Source organism: Anas platyrhynchos, chromosome Z (assembly GCF_047663525.1).
Source record: "Anas platyrhynchos isolate ZD024472 breed Pekin duck chromosome Z, IASCAAS_PekinDuck_T2T, whole genome shotgun sequence".
Taxonomy (NCBI): Eukaryota; Metazoa; Chordata; class Aves; order Anseriformes; family Anatidae; genus Anas; species Anas platyrhynchos.
The window spans coordinates 34,663,814-34,677,512 of NC_092621.1; the positions used below are offsets into that span (position 1 = coordinate 34,663,814).

The window sequence follows — 13,699 nt, forward strand, 5'->3', positions numbered from 1 at the left end:
TGAATAACCAGTTAACAAAAGCAGCAGCATATTTTTGCCGTGACAAAACCCCACGTACCTATTGTTGCGCATTCATGCAATAAATGGCTGTTAAGAGAGGCCTTTGCACCATACAGTTACTTGGTGGCTGTTGATAGGTTGGTTAAGGTAGGCATGACATTCCCAGCTAGTTCTTTACTACTGATAAAACCTTGCAAGGTGTTTCTGTAAACATACATTGCATTCATTAAGCGATTGCCAAGCACCACATGGGGTTGGGCTGTGGGTATATACGCACTACGCCCTTACTTACCACAAACACGAGGACATTATCCTCACCTACTGTTGACCAAACAGCCCCATATGGACAGATAATATACAATTTCCTAGATAATACGTATTACTTAGCACATCACTGGTCAGGTCCTGTGTCTGAAGACCTACGATCTCACCCTACAAATCACTGCTGATGGAAACTGAAAGCGTGAAACCACAAGGGGTCGGAGGGCACTGCACCTCCGCCTGCTGGCTAACAAAACCCGAGCACCTCTTCCATTACCACCTCAAGGGCAAGAGGCACCCCCATCGCTTCGCAAAAATAAATACATGAATAAATAAATAAATAAATAAAATAAATAAATAAAATAAATAAAAACCACTTTAACCCCGGCACAAGCGCCGCCCGGGGCCGGTAGCACGGGGCGCACCCTACATAAAGCCGCCCACAGCCCAGCCTCGGTCGCCCCTCATCCCCACCCCCGCCCCCCCAACGGCTCCGCGGGCCACCGGGACCCCCAAGCGGCCCCCCGCCGGTCTGTAACGTTCCCTAACGGCCGTAACGGCCGCGGCGTACCCCCCCCCTACCGGAACCAACCGTCGGTGAGGCCGCGCGGGGAAGGGGGGAGGGAGAGGGGGAGGGAGTGGGGCTCACGCGCCCCCCGCTCTCCCGCTCTCCATGGCAACCGCGGGGGGCCGCCGCCGCCAGCCGGGAGCGCCACCTTCCGCTTCCGCCACCCCAGCGCCGCCGCGCATGCGCGCCTTGGGGGGGGGGGGGAATGCTGTGAGGAGAGGGTGCTCTTAATAATGTTTTGTTTTGTTTTGTTTCCTAAAACTTGATAACAGAGGTGAAATAAAGGCAGCCATAGGAACAGGCCACGCTGAAAATTGGCTGATTTAGTGGGGACTGTTAGCGTCAGGTCAGAGGTTGGACTCGATGATCTTGAGGTCTCTTCCAACCTAGAAATTCTGTGATTCTGTGATTCGGCTGTTGAATAAAACGTTGATAACGGTTTCTGGAAAGATTGTTGGTGTCTGTTCCATCACGGGTTTCACGTGTATGTAAAAGACCTCGTAAATTCCGTTACAGGTTTCGCTCAGGGGTTTGTGTGCAAAAGACTTAATAAATGGTTTATGGAAATATTCCAGTGTTTTGAAGGATAAATGTAGATGGGGGGGGGGAACACGGAGAGGAAAGGAAAACGAGTTGGGAAATAAAATGGAAGGATTAACAGAGGAGAAGTTGAACAGCTGGAAGTTTTCTGTAGAGTAAAAAATAATAGTATCATCTCCTAATCAAGCGCCAGTTACTGGCAGATCTGCCATGACACGCTGATAATGACCAGTCACTGGATCTGTAGTCTGGTCAGGCAACTTGTATTTTTTCTATATATGCATTTTCAGAGTAAACGTAGTGAAACAGTAGCCTGTTCAAGCTCAGCCATCAGCACAATTCCCATTTGTTAATACTTCTTTTAGGGTAGCACAATGCAGGTAGAAAAGCAGGCAATCATGTGCTTGACTTCCCAGTTTGACTTGCAAAGGCCCCAAATACAGAAATTACCCAACACTGTTACCACAATAGCAAATCTAGATCCATTTTATTTCAGATGCTGTGATAGGTAATGATGAGTCTTTATAGCCAAGTCCATTCTGAAGAAAAAAGAAAAAAATACCTAGGGGAAATATTAACTGCATAATATGGACTTTACATAAAGTCCAACATGGACATATTACACATAGATTATTAAAAGTCTGTGAAATAAGAAATATATTCTTTGGTGGAGAATATTGCACAATAGTGTAGAATTCCTCTTGGAGTTTCTGATGTCTGTGTTGTGTTGTTGTTGCTGTTTATAAATTACCACAGGAGCCACCAGCTGTCATCATAAAATTTTTATTGGCACTCTGTAAATATTAAATCAGCATGCTAAAATCAAGCCATGTGCAGGAACAGCTGATGCTCTGTTACAGAGAGCACATGCAAGAGAGAGGTATGCACTATGACTCCCTGGATTCTTACAGCTTACAAGTCCCTTGCTTCATAAGGCTGTGTTCCAGGATTCATTTTGTGTCCAATTGTACCCTATGATCGATGTGCAGTAGGGGCTGTCTGTGTTCAGGTATCTCCTGGGTTGAGAAATCAGCCTTCTCAACAGTACATACCTTCCTGGATCCTTCTAAATTGTGCGTTTTGTTACTGCCACTTCTTTTCTTTGGCACCATTTTTGTTGCTCACTTCCATGGAAACCTTGCTAGTATAAATTGGAGACTCTTGTAAACTTCAGAAGGAGCCAAATTCTTTATGTCGTGAAGGTCCACGTTTCTGGTGCATGACAGAGGTCCATATTAGTCACATGCCACATTGAAATGAAACCTGCCCTGATCCTGGCCCAGAAGCTTTTGTCAGTCACAATGTCACATACTGAGGATGAAGCATTAACAGTTAAAAGAATATATCTTATAAATTTGCACAATGCATTTTTTTCTTTTCCTTTTGCCATTTTCAAAAACAAACAAACAAAAACCTTTTCAATCTATTCCCACTCAGCATCCCTTGGAATATTTTAGTCATGCACATCAGGGACTCTGTTTTCTCTCCATCTCTGACCTAACCGCAAGGGAAATGAAAGGCCAGATTCATTTTCTGATCCCTCTGCCTCAGTTGTAGGCATGGTGAATCCCCCAGCCCAGAGGGGTTAAATGAGGTCTATACTAAACCAGGCAGTAGTCTAATTTAGGGGGTTAATTTTCACCCAGCCCTCCGAAGGCATGAGGAGCTCCCCTCAGGTAATTCCCTGCTGTAACATTAGCTCTTCTAAGCCCTCTCTCCCTCCAGGGCTTACTGATAGGAGTTCAGGCAGGGTGACAGGAGGGATGAATGTCTCCACAGCTATTAGACTGTGAGGTGCATTTGAACCAGATTCAGCAGAGAGTAAATGTCTGCTAATAGCAAAATCCTAAACCGGCAAAAGAAGAACTCCCCAGAAAAGGCCATAGTGAAGGCTGGCATCTTTTTGTTTTTGTTTTGTCATGGTGTTTTTTGGGGGGTTGCTTTGGTTGGTTGGTTTTCGGGGGAGGGGGTTGTTTGTTTTGGATTCCATTTAGCTTTTGATCTGTTCTTCACTGTTTAAATTGAAGTGCGTTCTGCTGGTGCCATGGAGCATGAGGCACTGTAAACAGGATGACTTTGTTCTCAATACAGAGATTTAATGTTTTTATCAATACTCTTGCAGTGGGCCAAATGCAGCATCTTTTTATCTCCTTTCTCATTTGAGGAAAGGGAATACTGGCAGCTGACAGGGTGAGCTTTAAAGGGAGCAGAAATCAGTAGCTGCCTACCAGATGCTCAAGGAGTTAGGATTGATTAGCAAGACAGAAAATGTGAAATACTTATAATTCACTATCAGTACATATTTCCTGTTTCCATTGGCAAAGTCCCAAAACACAGGCCTGCTGATGGGGGACCCCAGGTAGCCTCAACCCCACACCTTTTCCCATGCACAGCACACATTCCCAGTTGCCCCATACAATGTGGTTATCCAGCTGCAGAGACTGGCAGGGGCCTCTTCCCGGAGCAAGGAATCTTGTTGTCTTGCGATTCCAGTGAGGAGCTCATAAATTTAGGAGAAAGTACTGCGTGAGATTTCACCACCTGTCAGTAAAACATGCTAAAGCTTGTTAGCTGACAGCCATGAGGTTTGCTGTGAACATTTCTTAAGTGTAGTGGACAAAGTACCAACCACAAAGTACTGAGTGCAACTTCAGAGATTTTTTTTTTTTCCTGGAAATTATGGTTCAGTAGAATTCACTAAGAGCTACCCTCTGGTGTTTGATGTAGTTACAGGCATTAAAGCCAACCTTGTAAAACACTTATTATAGAGAATAACATACAGCGAAGATATAATTTTCTTAAGCAATAAGAATAAACAGCATTTTTCCTCAATTATTTCCAATGTAAAGAACAGAAACTCCACATCCATTTCAAAATGTCCAGGAGGTCAAATAAAATGTCAGAAATGCACAGACTTCACTTCAGATTGAGGTGAGCTTTCTGACAGCTCTGTAGCTATAGCTTAGTCTTGTTCTGTACGTTAGGTTTGAACCGTAGAGGTCACATTACAGTACTCCACTGCAAGCATAGATACAGTGGGAAAGTTTTAATTACAGGAAGCGTGCAACCTCTGAGTGCACGCAACTGAAGTGAAGTCATGCAGGTTTGCTGCTATAATAGCATTACCGCAGGAAGGATCCATACACTGATACGGGTCATTCCCCTCACCTTTCTGACCCACATCATTATACTAGTAGAGGCCATCACAGTTGTGCCGAGAGAACAAAATCTTGTTAGCTCGAGGCACAACTTACTCCTAATAATGAATTTTTAGAGGCTGAGAAGTCTTATCCAATTAACACATTCTTGATTTTGCAGAATGCTGTGCTAATTACATGCAACCAGTCATTGCTGGGTTAATTAAACATTCATCCAAAAAAACCTACAGCACTAATCTAATTAGCAATTACTACAGCTGTCATTACCTCTTTTCACCTCCTTTTAAGCTGTGCAAATTCACACTAAGAATTTACTCCTTCAGACTCTTTACATGAATAGCTTTCTTTGACTACAGTAATCTTCAGTACACAGAAGGAGCTTTAAAAATCAGGCTGAATTCTTTACAGTCTAAAATATAACTTCAGTTCTGCCATTCATATATGCAAAAGTCACAGTTTAGCAGTCAATCATGCCAAAATTAAAAGACTGGATGACTTTTCTTTTTAATTACCTTCTTATTGGAAGCATAGGTCCTATCTTCAAAGTGGTTCTCTGCAAGTATCAAGTCTGAGACATACTTGCGTTAAAAAAAGAAAAAGAGAAAATGCAGACAAAGATTCCTGTATATTCATGCAGCTTTAAATGTCAGTAATAAGAAGCCTCAGAAAATATAGCTTTTTCAGGTTAAATAGTCAAGTTGGTCATAATCTCAGCCCATTTATGCTCCATGCAGCCCAGCATGTGATGGCAGATTTCTGAATCCTTTCACCAGCTGGCATCCTAAGAATATCGATCAGTATTATAAAGCTAGAATATATACTAAAATAAGTTAAAAATAAGTATTTATTGTGTGTAATGCATTCAATACAAGGATGGTAAAAACATAACAGATTGTTATTTGAAATAACATTATATATCACACTGTAACCTACAAACAGCTATATACAGTTTACATATTAGTCTTTAGTGCAAAAGGACAGACAGAAGGCTTTGCTTAGTTTTAATGGGCAATTTTTATTATTTAGAATCAGGTTTATATACAGTGAAATATAACTATATAGTAGTCCTCAGTTCTGTCACTGCATGTAACATGCAAACTGCTACTACAGCCATTCAGACTCAGTACCAGAATATCATTCAGATGCAATTTTCAGTAAAATTAAAAATGGGCATATCACTCTAAATCCACAATGAACTTGGACAAAATATTAAGATACTTCTGGGCACAGCACTATTCATACACAAGGGAATCATTTACCATACCCTTGAATATACCAGTTATACAAATACTGATTTCCAATACCCAAAGAAAGAGCTGTGGATAGTTTAATAAGAGGGGCCCAGTCTGACAGTATGGCAGTAGCACTAGAGCAGATTCCCAGAGGATTACAGGAGCTGGTTAGAAGTAGTATGGTCCAGTTTTTGGAATCTGGGATGCCAGACAAGTCCAGGGAGAAGCAACTGGAGAAAGCAGCAAAGACAGCAATTCATGCTGTCTGTACTGGCTAGGACTGGAATCAGACCTTTTCTAACAGAAGGCCTTCTCTGGTGTTCCTATAAACCTAGACAGGTATCAGCATGCTGATAAGATCCTTTTGCAGATTTTTGATCACACAAATGTGTTTTCTGCTTTAGCTTAGCTGTTGAGAATGCTACTTAAACTTTATCTGGCTGTCACCACCAACACTGAAATTCATCTAACAGGAAAATGTGCATTGCCTTTCCACAGTGAACTTAAATAATAACAACAGTGGAAATACATTGATTTCTGGTGCTTTCTGTGGAAGTCTGTATTTTTCTTTTTTTTTCCCTCCTTCTACTGTATGAAAGTTTCAAGAAAAATACATGCAGAGGAACTGCAGGTGTGTAAAAAGAGAGCAAGCGGTTTCTATGGCAAACCACTTGCAAACCATTTGCAACTACTAAGCATGTAAGTTGTGAGGTGTGTTAGTTTTTGCTGGAAACTGAACTCCAGCTGGGAGCAATCAGAATGACCCTAACTTATCACAGCTCTCTTTATGCCTTATATCCATTTATATTTTACACTCTCCAGTCACTATCTTAATATAAAAATGGACCTGTTTTTGCAATGAAGAGACTAAAGCCTCCTATGTGTTGTCAGTAGAACAATACTGGCAGTCTCTGCAAGCAAAGGCAATGCAGAACAGCCATTACATTAGGTTTTTGTAGATATAAATCATCATGCTAGTTCTTCAGCTGTTGTTTGCTAGCATCCTAGGATGCTAGTTACAGGAAGGTTGGAAAACTTTAGACGGTTTCCCTTGTTAAAGTAAAAAAATTATGCACAAACCCTATAATTCCATCTCCATTTCTTCAACAACTGCAAGGAAACATCTGTTAAATTTTAGGTAAAGTTATTGTTGAAGCAAAGAGGCAGTTTATGTAGAAATTTACATCTTTAATATTTTGGTGTAACAGTGTGATGAAAGCCTTTGAAGTTCTTTGATTTTTTTTTTTTTTCCCATTGGCAAATTCTTATGATCAGGGACTTGAGAGGTACCTTAAACAGGTTAGTTGTGCTCATGTGCATTTTCATGCAAATCTGACTGTCGAGATTCAAGCAGAGGATCTTTAATCTTTTGAATCTCGCATTTACACTCTTCCACAATCATGACTTCTTTGACCACCGGGACAGAATTGGTGCAGTTGAGATCCAAGCGCTTCATAGAAAACTTGGTGGGCATGCACTGAGAACAGAAGGTATAAAGACGATCTTCTGGACCAGGAACATGAAAGGAACTACACTTTCCAAAGCACAGATTATTCTGTACCATCACCTTCTCACAGCTCTCATGAGCAATACCCTGAAACAGAAAACAGTTTGAAGATCACAGTATTAGCAGTGATACATGAATATAATTTAGTACTAAGTCTATATTTCTGGTACATGAGTGACCAGTGGGATTTACTAGAAAGCATGAAGGCAAAAATAACAAAACAAATCAAAAAGCATAACTCCAAACTACTATGCTATAAGAACCATTTTTTTTTCTCTGAACATTTACTTTAAAAATATTTATTTTCAATGGCAATCAAGCAGTAAAATACAAGACTGGTTTGTGTTTTACAGAACAAAAACAACAAAGACCAAACTTTGGAACTCCTACGGGCACTTTTTAGATTGAACACACAGGAAAAAATTCTGCTCAACTCAGAGCCTTTGTGAGCTGGTGGGAGAAATCCAATAGGTGGATTTACCTTTGGTCTCTGAGTTCTGCATTTCCAACATGGTTAAGCAGTCTTTCCCACTTGCAGGACTTAAAACATCATTTTGTACCAACATTATTGCAGATAAACCACAAGCTAAATTCAGCTGTAATCTTGATGATTTATTTCGATGTGGGAGATGAATATAATGTTATTTAGCAGTTAAAAAATAAATAAATAAAATATTTAAAGTGTAATTCAAGTTCTGTAATTTTCTTGGTTTGCAAGAGTAATAATTGCTTGTATCAGGAGAGACTATGTCACATTCCCAAACCAGGAAAAGCTAGACTGAAGTTAGCTCTTTGATATTGGCATAACTGCAGCCATCATGGAGAAAGCTTGCCATATTACACTGACACAAAAAGTAAAACAGTACATGTGCCTAGGCTACATATGTCTGCCAAGGAAATAAATTCAGGGATGTTTAAAAAAAAAAAAAAAAAGTGGTCCTTAACTTATAGTCACAGTGTTGGTAGAATGCTCAGAATACATACGGCCTTATGAGGAAAACAGCACTGTTGTCTACACTGCTTACTTGCCTTGATATTACAGCATGACTGAATGGCTTCATCTGGGAATGGGACAATTTACCTATTCTCCAACATTCTTAGTATGGAATTAGATATATGCATCAGTCATTCAATTAATACAATAGACAGGAAAATTTGCTTAGCTGTAGGAAATCAACCAGCTTCTCCTGTAAATTGTTGTTCTGGGACACATTTTTTATATATATGTACATATATAGAGAGATGTATAGCAACTCATGTATAGAAACATTATAGATGTATATTTGTTGTATAGACAATTGCTCACCACCTCCCTGCTTGCTCAGGCTAGGTCAGAACATCATTGCAAAAAGAGAATAAATAACTCTGAAAACGATGTGTGGCTTTCCAGTGCTGCGGTTTCACAGTCTGCCTCATCAAAATAAAGCTTCGAGTCTTTCTCAGAGCGTATGGAGTGTGTGGCCCTTTGTCTTAGCAAATGAACTAACCCATGCATCTTTACTTGCTGATTATAAGAGGCAGGAAAAAGGACACATTTATTGACCTTGGACACCTGTTCTTACCTGAGAAAAAGGCAGGGTTCTGCAGGTTTCTTGGTGCATTTCATTAGTCTTGATTGGCAGGACAACCTCTTCTGAAGCTGAATTTTTTCTTAACATGAAGTGGTCCCAGAATTTCTTGGCATCTTTTCTATAGGTATGTTCAACCTCCCTCTTGCTGGAATAGTGGGATGGAGAGACGTTTTCCATGGGAGAGACCTCTCTGGGTGCTGTCCAGGTTCTAACATCTTGGTCTGCATAGAGTTCTGCATTAGGAAGGATGAATCTGGACATTTTTTTCTCCCCTTGCTTCTGACTCTCTCCTGCTGTCTGTGGAATTGCTACAAAAAAACTTGGTTGTCCCTGGGTTTCCTCAACAGCTACTGGGTTTTCCCCCACCAGCTCACGAAAACTTTGACTCTCAAGCAGCTTTTTGTCCAAGTAGAAAAGCCGCTGAAATGGCCTTCTGTTTTTCCTTTGCTGTGAGTCTACCTGTGGCTCTGTGGCTCCAAGATGTGAGAGCACTAGCAGCTGAAGGAGAAGCAGTGACATGGTCCTGCTGAGTGTAGCCCTGTAGACCTGCTGCTATTGCAGTGAACAGCGTGCTAGTTTTATACAGGAGCCTGGTGTCAGCTTAAGTTTGTGTGCCAAGAGGAGGGGGGAGCTCAGAGGAGACCCTAGTGTGCTTAATTGTATTCATTTGCTGTAGATTACAATTATGATAGTGGAGTTTGTGCTAATGAAATTCCACTTTCAATCTGTATAATGTGTATTACAAGTTCCTATCTAAAAACTAGTAACTTAGGATGGTGTGGGAGACAGGGGGAGTCAACAGGAGGAAATGTTTGGATAAGCTGTCTAGCTGAGGCCTAGGAATTAAGGAAACATTTGAGGTTGTGTATTAGCATGTTCAATGTGGTCTTCATTGTTTATTTTGACTTTCCATTCCACAAAGCTAGAGACTGTCAAAACAGGGAATGTTATTTCATCACAACAGGAACAGGCAAGCTGATTAATGTTTTCTAAAACATGAAGCTGGATCTGGAGATGTAAAATCAGTCTGTGTTTTCAAAAGTTGCTACTAATTTTGGTCTTTCAGATTTTGAATATGATCCAAGGCCTGCATCAGCACTGCTGCAAACTGGCAGACTTGTGCTCACACACCCAGAGGAACCTGGCAGAGAGCACTAGTTCTAGTTTCATCTCTTTCACAGGAGTTTTGCAGATGTGAGAGTGCAGAAGTTTTACTAGTCCAGAATAAGTTCACAAGGTCAATAAAATCTGCACCCTCAATTCTCAAAGATCCATACTGAAATTTCCTGTACAGACAGCAAAGACACTACAAATAACCAATAAAACTGGTAAACAAAATGAGGACTTAAACAAAACACATTTTGTGATGCATTTTGTGATTCTAGAGTTGAATGTCTCAACAGAAGTATCTAAAGACTACCAGAGCTAAGCTGGAGGCTTAGTTTCACAAAGTTATGCTATGCAGCATGTGAGAAGAAACTTCTGGTAGTACAGCATACTTAGGAAAGCACTGAGAAAAGGAAAAAACATGTTTTCAATAAACATCTCAAACATTGATTCTAATCCAAAAATATTAAAAGGAAAATCTGCTTCAGATAACTTGCGATGTTAGTACTCTGTCCTCTACACATACCTGTTTCTACTGGGAAGATTATATCAATAGACTCTTAAGTTTGTAGCTAATTTCTTCATTAATTTTGAAAACCAAGCAGGTCTGTACCAGATGTATAGAATAATATATCTTTCATTTCAGGGGAATTAGTTTACAGAATCACAGAATCACAGAATTTCTAGGTTGGAAGAGACCTCAAGATCATCGAGTCCAACCTCTGACCTAACGCTAACAGTCCCCACTAAACCATATCACATAAACCTTATGTGCACAAGTCGATGGGGCCAGATGGGATCCACCCAAGGGTACTGAGAGAACTGGCAGAGGAGCTGGCCAAGCCCCTATCCATCATTTATCAGCAGTCCTGGCTATCGGGGGAGGTCCCAGCTGACTGGCAGCTAGCAAATGTGATGCCCATCTACAAGAAGGGCCGGAGGGCTGACCCGGGGAACTATAGGCCTGTCAGTTTGACCTCAGTGCCAGGGAAGCTCATGGAGCAGATCCTCTTGAGAGTCACCATGCGGCACTTGCAGGGCAAGCAGGCGATCAGGCCCAGTCAGCATGGGTTTATGGAAGGCAGGTCCTGCTTGACAAACCTGATCTCCTTCTATGACAAAGTGACACGCTGGGTGGACGAGGGAAAGGCTGTGGATGTGGTCTACCTTGACTTCAGCAAGGCTTTTGACACCGTCTCCCACAGCATTCTCCTCAAGAAACTGTCTGCTCTTGGCTTGGACTGGCGCATGCTTCGTTGGGTTAGAAACTGGCTGGATAGCCGGGCCCAAAGAGTCATGGTAAATGGAGTCAAGTCCAGTTGGAGGCCGGTCACTAGTGGCGTCCCCCAGGGCTCGGTGCTGGGGCCGGTCCTCTTTAATATCTTCATCAGTGATCTGGATGAGGGCATTGAGTGCACCCTCAGTAAGTTTGCAGATGACACCAAGCTATGCGCATGTGTCGATCTGCTCGAGGGAAGGAAAGCTCTGCAGGAGGATCTGGATAGGCTGCACCGATGGGCTGAGGTCAACTGCATGAAGTTCAACAAGGCCAAGTGCCGGGTCCTCCACCTGCAGCCTATCCAGATCCTCCTGCAGAGCCTTCCTACCCTCAAGCAGATCGACACACTCAATGCCCTTGTCCAGATCATCGATGAAGATGAAGTTTAGTTTACTTCGATTAGCAGGCAGTAAGTTCTTGGCAATTTCCTTGCATGGCACTGATGCAACACACAGTGGAGATTTAGAGCTTGTCCTTATTCCATAATTTACTTGAGTTAAAATTTGTTCTTGTCTTGATTTGAACCTTGAGACAGAAGTGCATGGAGCTCCAGCAAGAATGGTATTCACACACCACTATTTGAGTATGTGTGCTTTGACCTCAGTGGGATGAGGATCTTGTTAAGGGAAGCAAAACTGTCAGGCACAAACTTTATTACTCTGTATCTTCAGTCCAGAGAAATTTAATTCTGCTGCTGATTTGGTACCTTCCTGAAGTCTCAGAATTGCCAGGGACAGAGACCTCAGTTGTCAGGAATGAAATCACTGGAAATCTTGGCATTTGCAACAAGATCAGCTATGACACATATCCCCCAGAAGTCCTTGCCTCAGATTTACATAAGCATGTGCAGTAATAAGGTGGAGTAGGAAAGAATCAAGAGGAATAATTTGATTGTCAATAGCAAATTAAGTAGTCTAAAAGTACAGTTTGGATCCTGACACCCTGTCTTCATTGGCCACCATGTGTAGCTGAAGTGACTGAGGTTTGGATCTAAAATTCCTTATATCTGGTGCATATTGGTGGTAGCTGTCCAGAATTACTCAAGGAGGATAAGTACATTATATTTGTGTAGAGGTGGTGATTAGGGGCACCGTAAACTTGGTATTGCTAGGTTAATAGTTGGACCTAAAAGATTCTGTCATTTCATGGTTTTATGACTCTTTCTCCTTTTTCCTCATTATTTTAGTTGCTTGGAATGTTACAAGACAAAGATGATACTCAGACCTGTGTATTATATTGTATTATATTGACATAGAAGGGTCTGACATGTTTGGTAATGACTTTCGAATACTAGATTTGATTGTTTGAAGTAATATATATTTTTGTAGCTCTTTGCTTCAGAATTTAAAATTATAAAGCTCATTAAAACAATTTAAAATCCATTTCTTCTGGATTATAGAAATAAAACAGAAATATTCCTTCTGTTTGCTTTTAAGCTGTTTTTCACTTCCTTTGGGAGAAGTGCCTTTTCACCAAGGTGAAGAACCTAGCAATGTACCAGCATTTTTTATTTAAAAGGTCCAGCTATAGTCTTGATCCTTTAATGCTTGTTTCAACTTTATCCATACAAGCAAAATTATACGGATAAATTAACTCACATGTATGTTTACAGAAATGAAAACTAAGTGCCTGAAGGGCCCAATTTACCCCTTTTCAAAGCCTTCTGAAGAAAAAACAATAATAAATTTAAAAAAATCCCACCACCTTCAAGGTAAAAATGAACAGACTTTTAGTCTTGATTAAATGTTACCCTAATCTGCCCTGAAAGTAGAAGCATACATGCAAGGCCTTTCTTATCTGATGTGTCTGATGTGGTTGAGGCACGGTCTAGTACCCAGACAGCCTTAACTTCTGTTGGAAGCTTCTCCTGTTCATAATATGAATATGAGCAAAATAATTTTATGACTGCCTTCTCCCCCCCTCCTCCTCTCCCCTCCCCCTCCCCCCCTTTTTTTTTCCCAGAGGGGGTTCTTCCTGCATCTTTTCACAAAGAACCAATCAGGCTGCAAGCAGGAAACATTGTGCAAAAAAATTAAGAATATCACACAATAATAAAGAAAATGTTAGTACTGGAATTCTTGTCCTAGACACTTGTATGTAAAGTAAAATGGTGTGGATTATTTGTGCAGTGCAAATGTTAACAAGGAATGCATAAAGATTTATTCTGACATATAGATATAGATGTTAAACTGCTAGTGTGTAATGGCACTGAAAAAAAACAACACACTGTTTAAGATCAGGATGGTATTTTCTGTTCTATCCTGTACCACACAGCAAGAAAGAAGGCTGAAGCAAAGCAATACCAACAAATCTCTCTACAACCTAAAGGCAGAAAACTGAGCTCTTATCTCCTCTAGGCTAAGCAAACTCTGGTTCTTGGATTTTCTTGGATAGTTTTACCTAAAGATCTGCTGAGAGCCAAAAGCTGCATGCCAGCTCTGGTTCTGCCAGGCCAGTCTCATCCTGCTTCTTCATG

The 13,699-nt window shown here is 41.1% G+C and overlaps 2 protein-coding genes across 10 annotated transcripts in view; both read right to left on the reverse strand.

The window, feature by feature from the left end:
- Positions 1-1,004, reverse strand: part of ZDHHC21 (zDHHC palmitoyltransferase 21) — a 47,386-nt gene extending 46,382 nt beyond the window's left edge. For 3 of the 9 annotated variants that reach the window (XM_038170275.2, XM_072030842.1, XM_038170279.2), the window contains exon 1: positions 854-1,004. The gene's annotated coding sequence lies outside the window, so the exon portion shown is untranslated. Of the gene's footprint in view, positions 1-58; positions 205-292; positions 708-843 lie in introns of those variants that run through there. The other 6 variants (XM_038170276.2, XM_072030840.1, XM_038170270.2 and 3 more) reach the window with 6 other exon arrangements.
- A 1,154-nt stretch (positions 1,005-2,158) lies between these two features.
- Positions 2,159-13,685, reverse strand: CER1 (cerberus 1, DAN family BMP antagonist). Its single transcript, XM_005018793.6, has 2 exons — positions 8,829-13,685; positions 2,159-7,353 (listed from the first exon to the last, which is right to left on the reverse strand). The coding sequence occupies exons 1-2, from the start codon at positions 9,354-9,356 to the stop codon at positions 7,060-7,062; spliced, it is 822 nt and encodes a 273-aa protein (XP_005018850.4). The 5' UTR covers positions 9,357-13,685; the 3' UTR covers positions 2,159-7,059.
- Between the last annotated feature and the right edge of the window lie 14 nt (positions 13,686-13,699).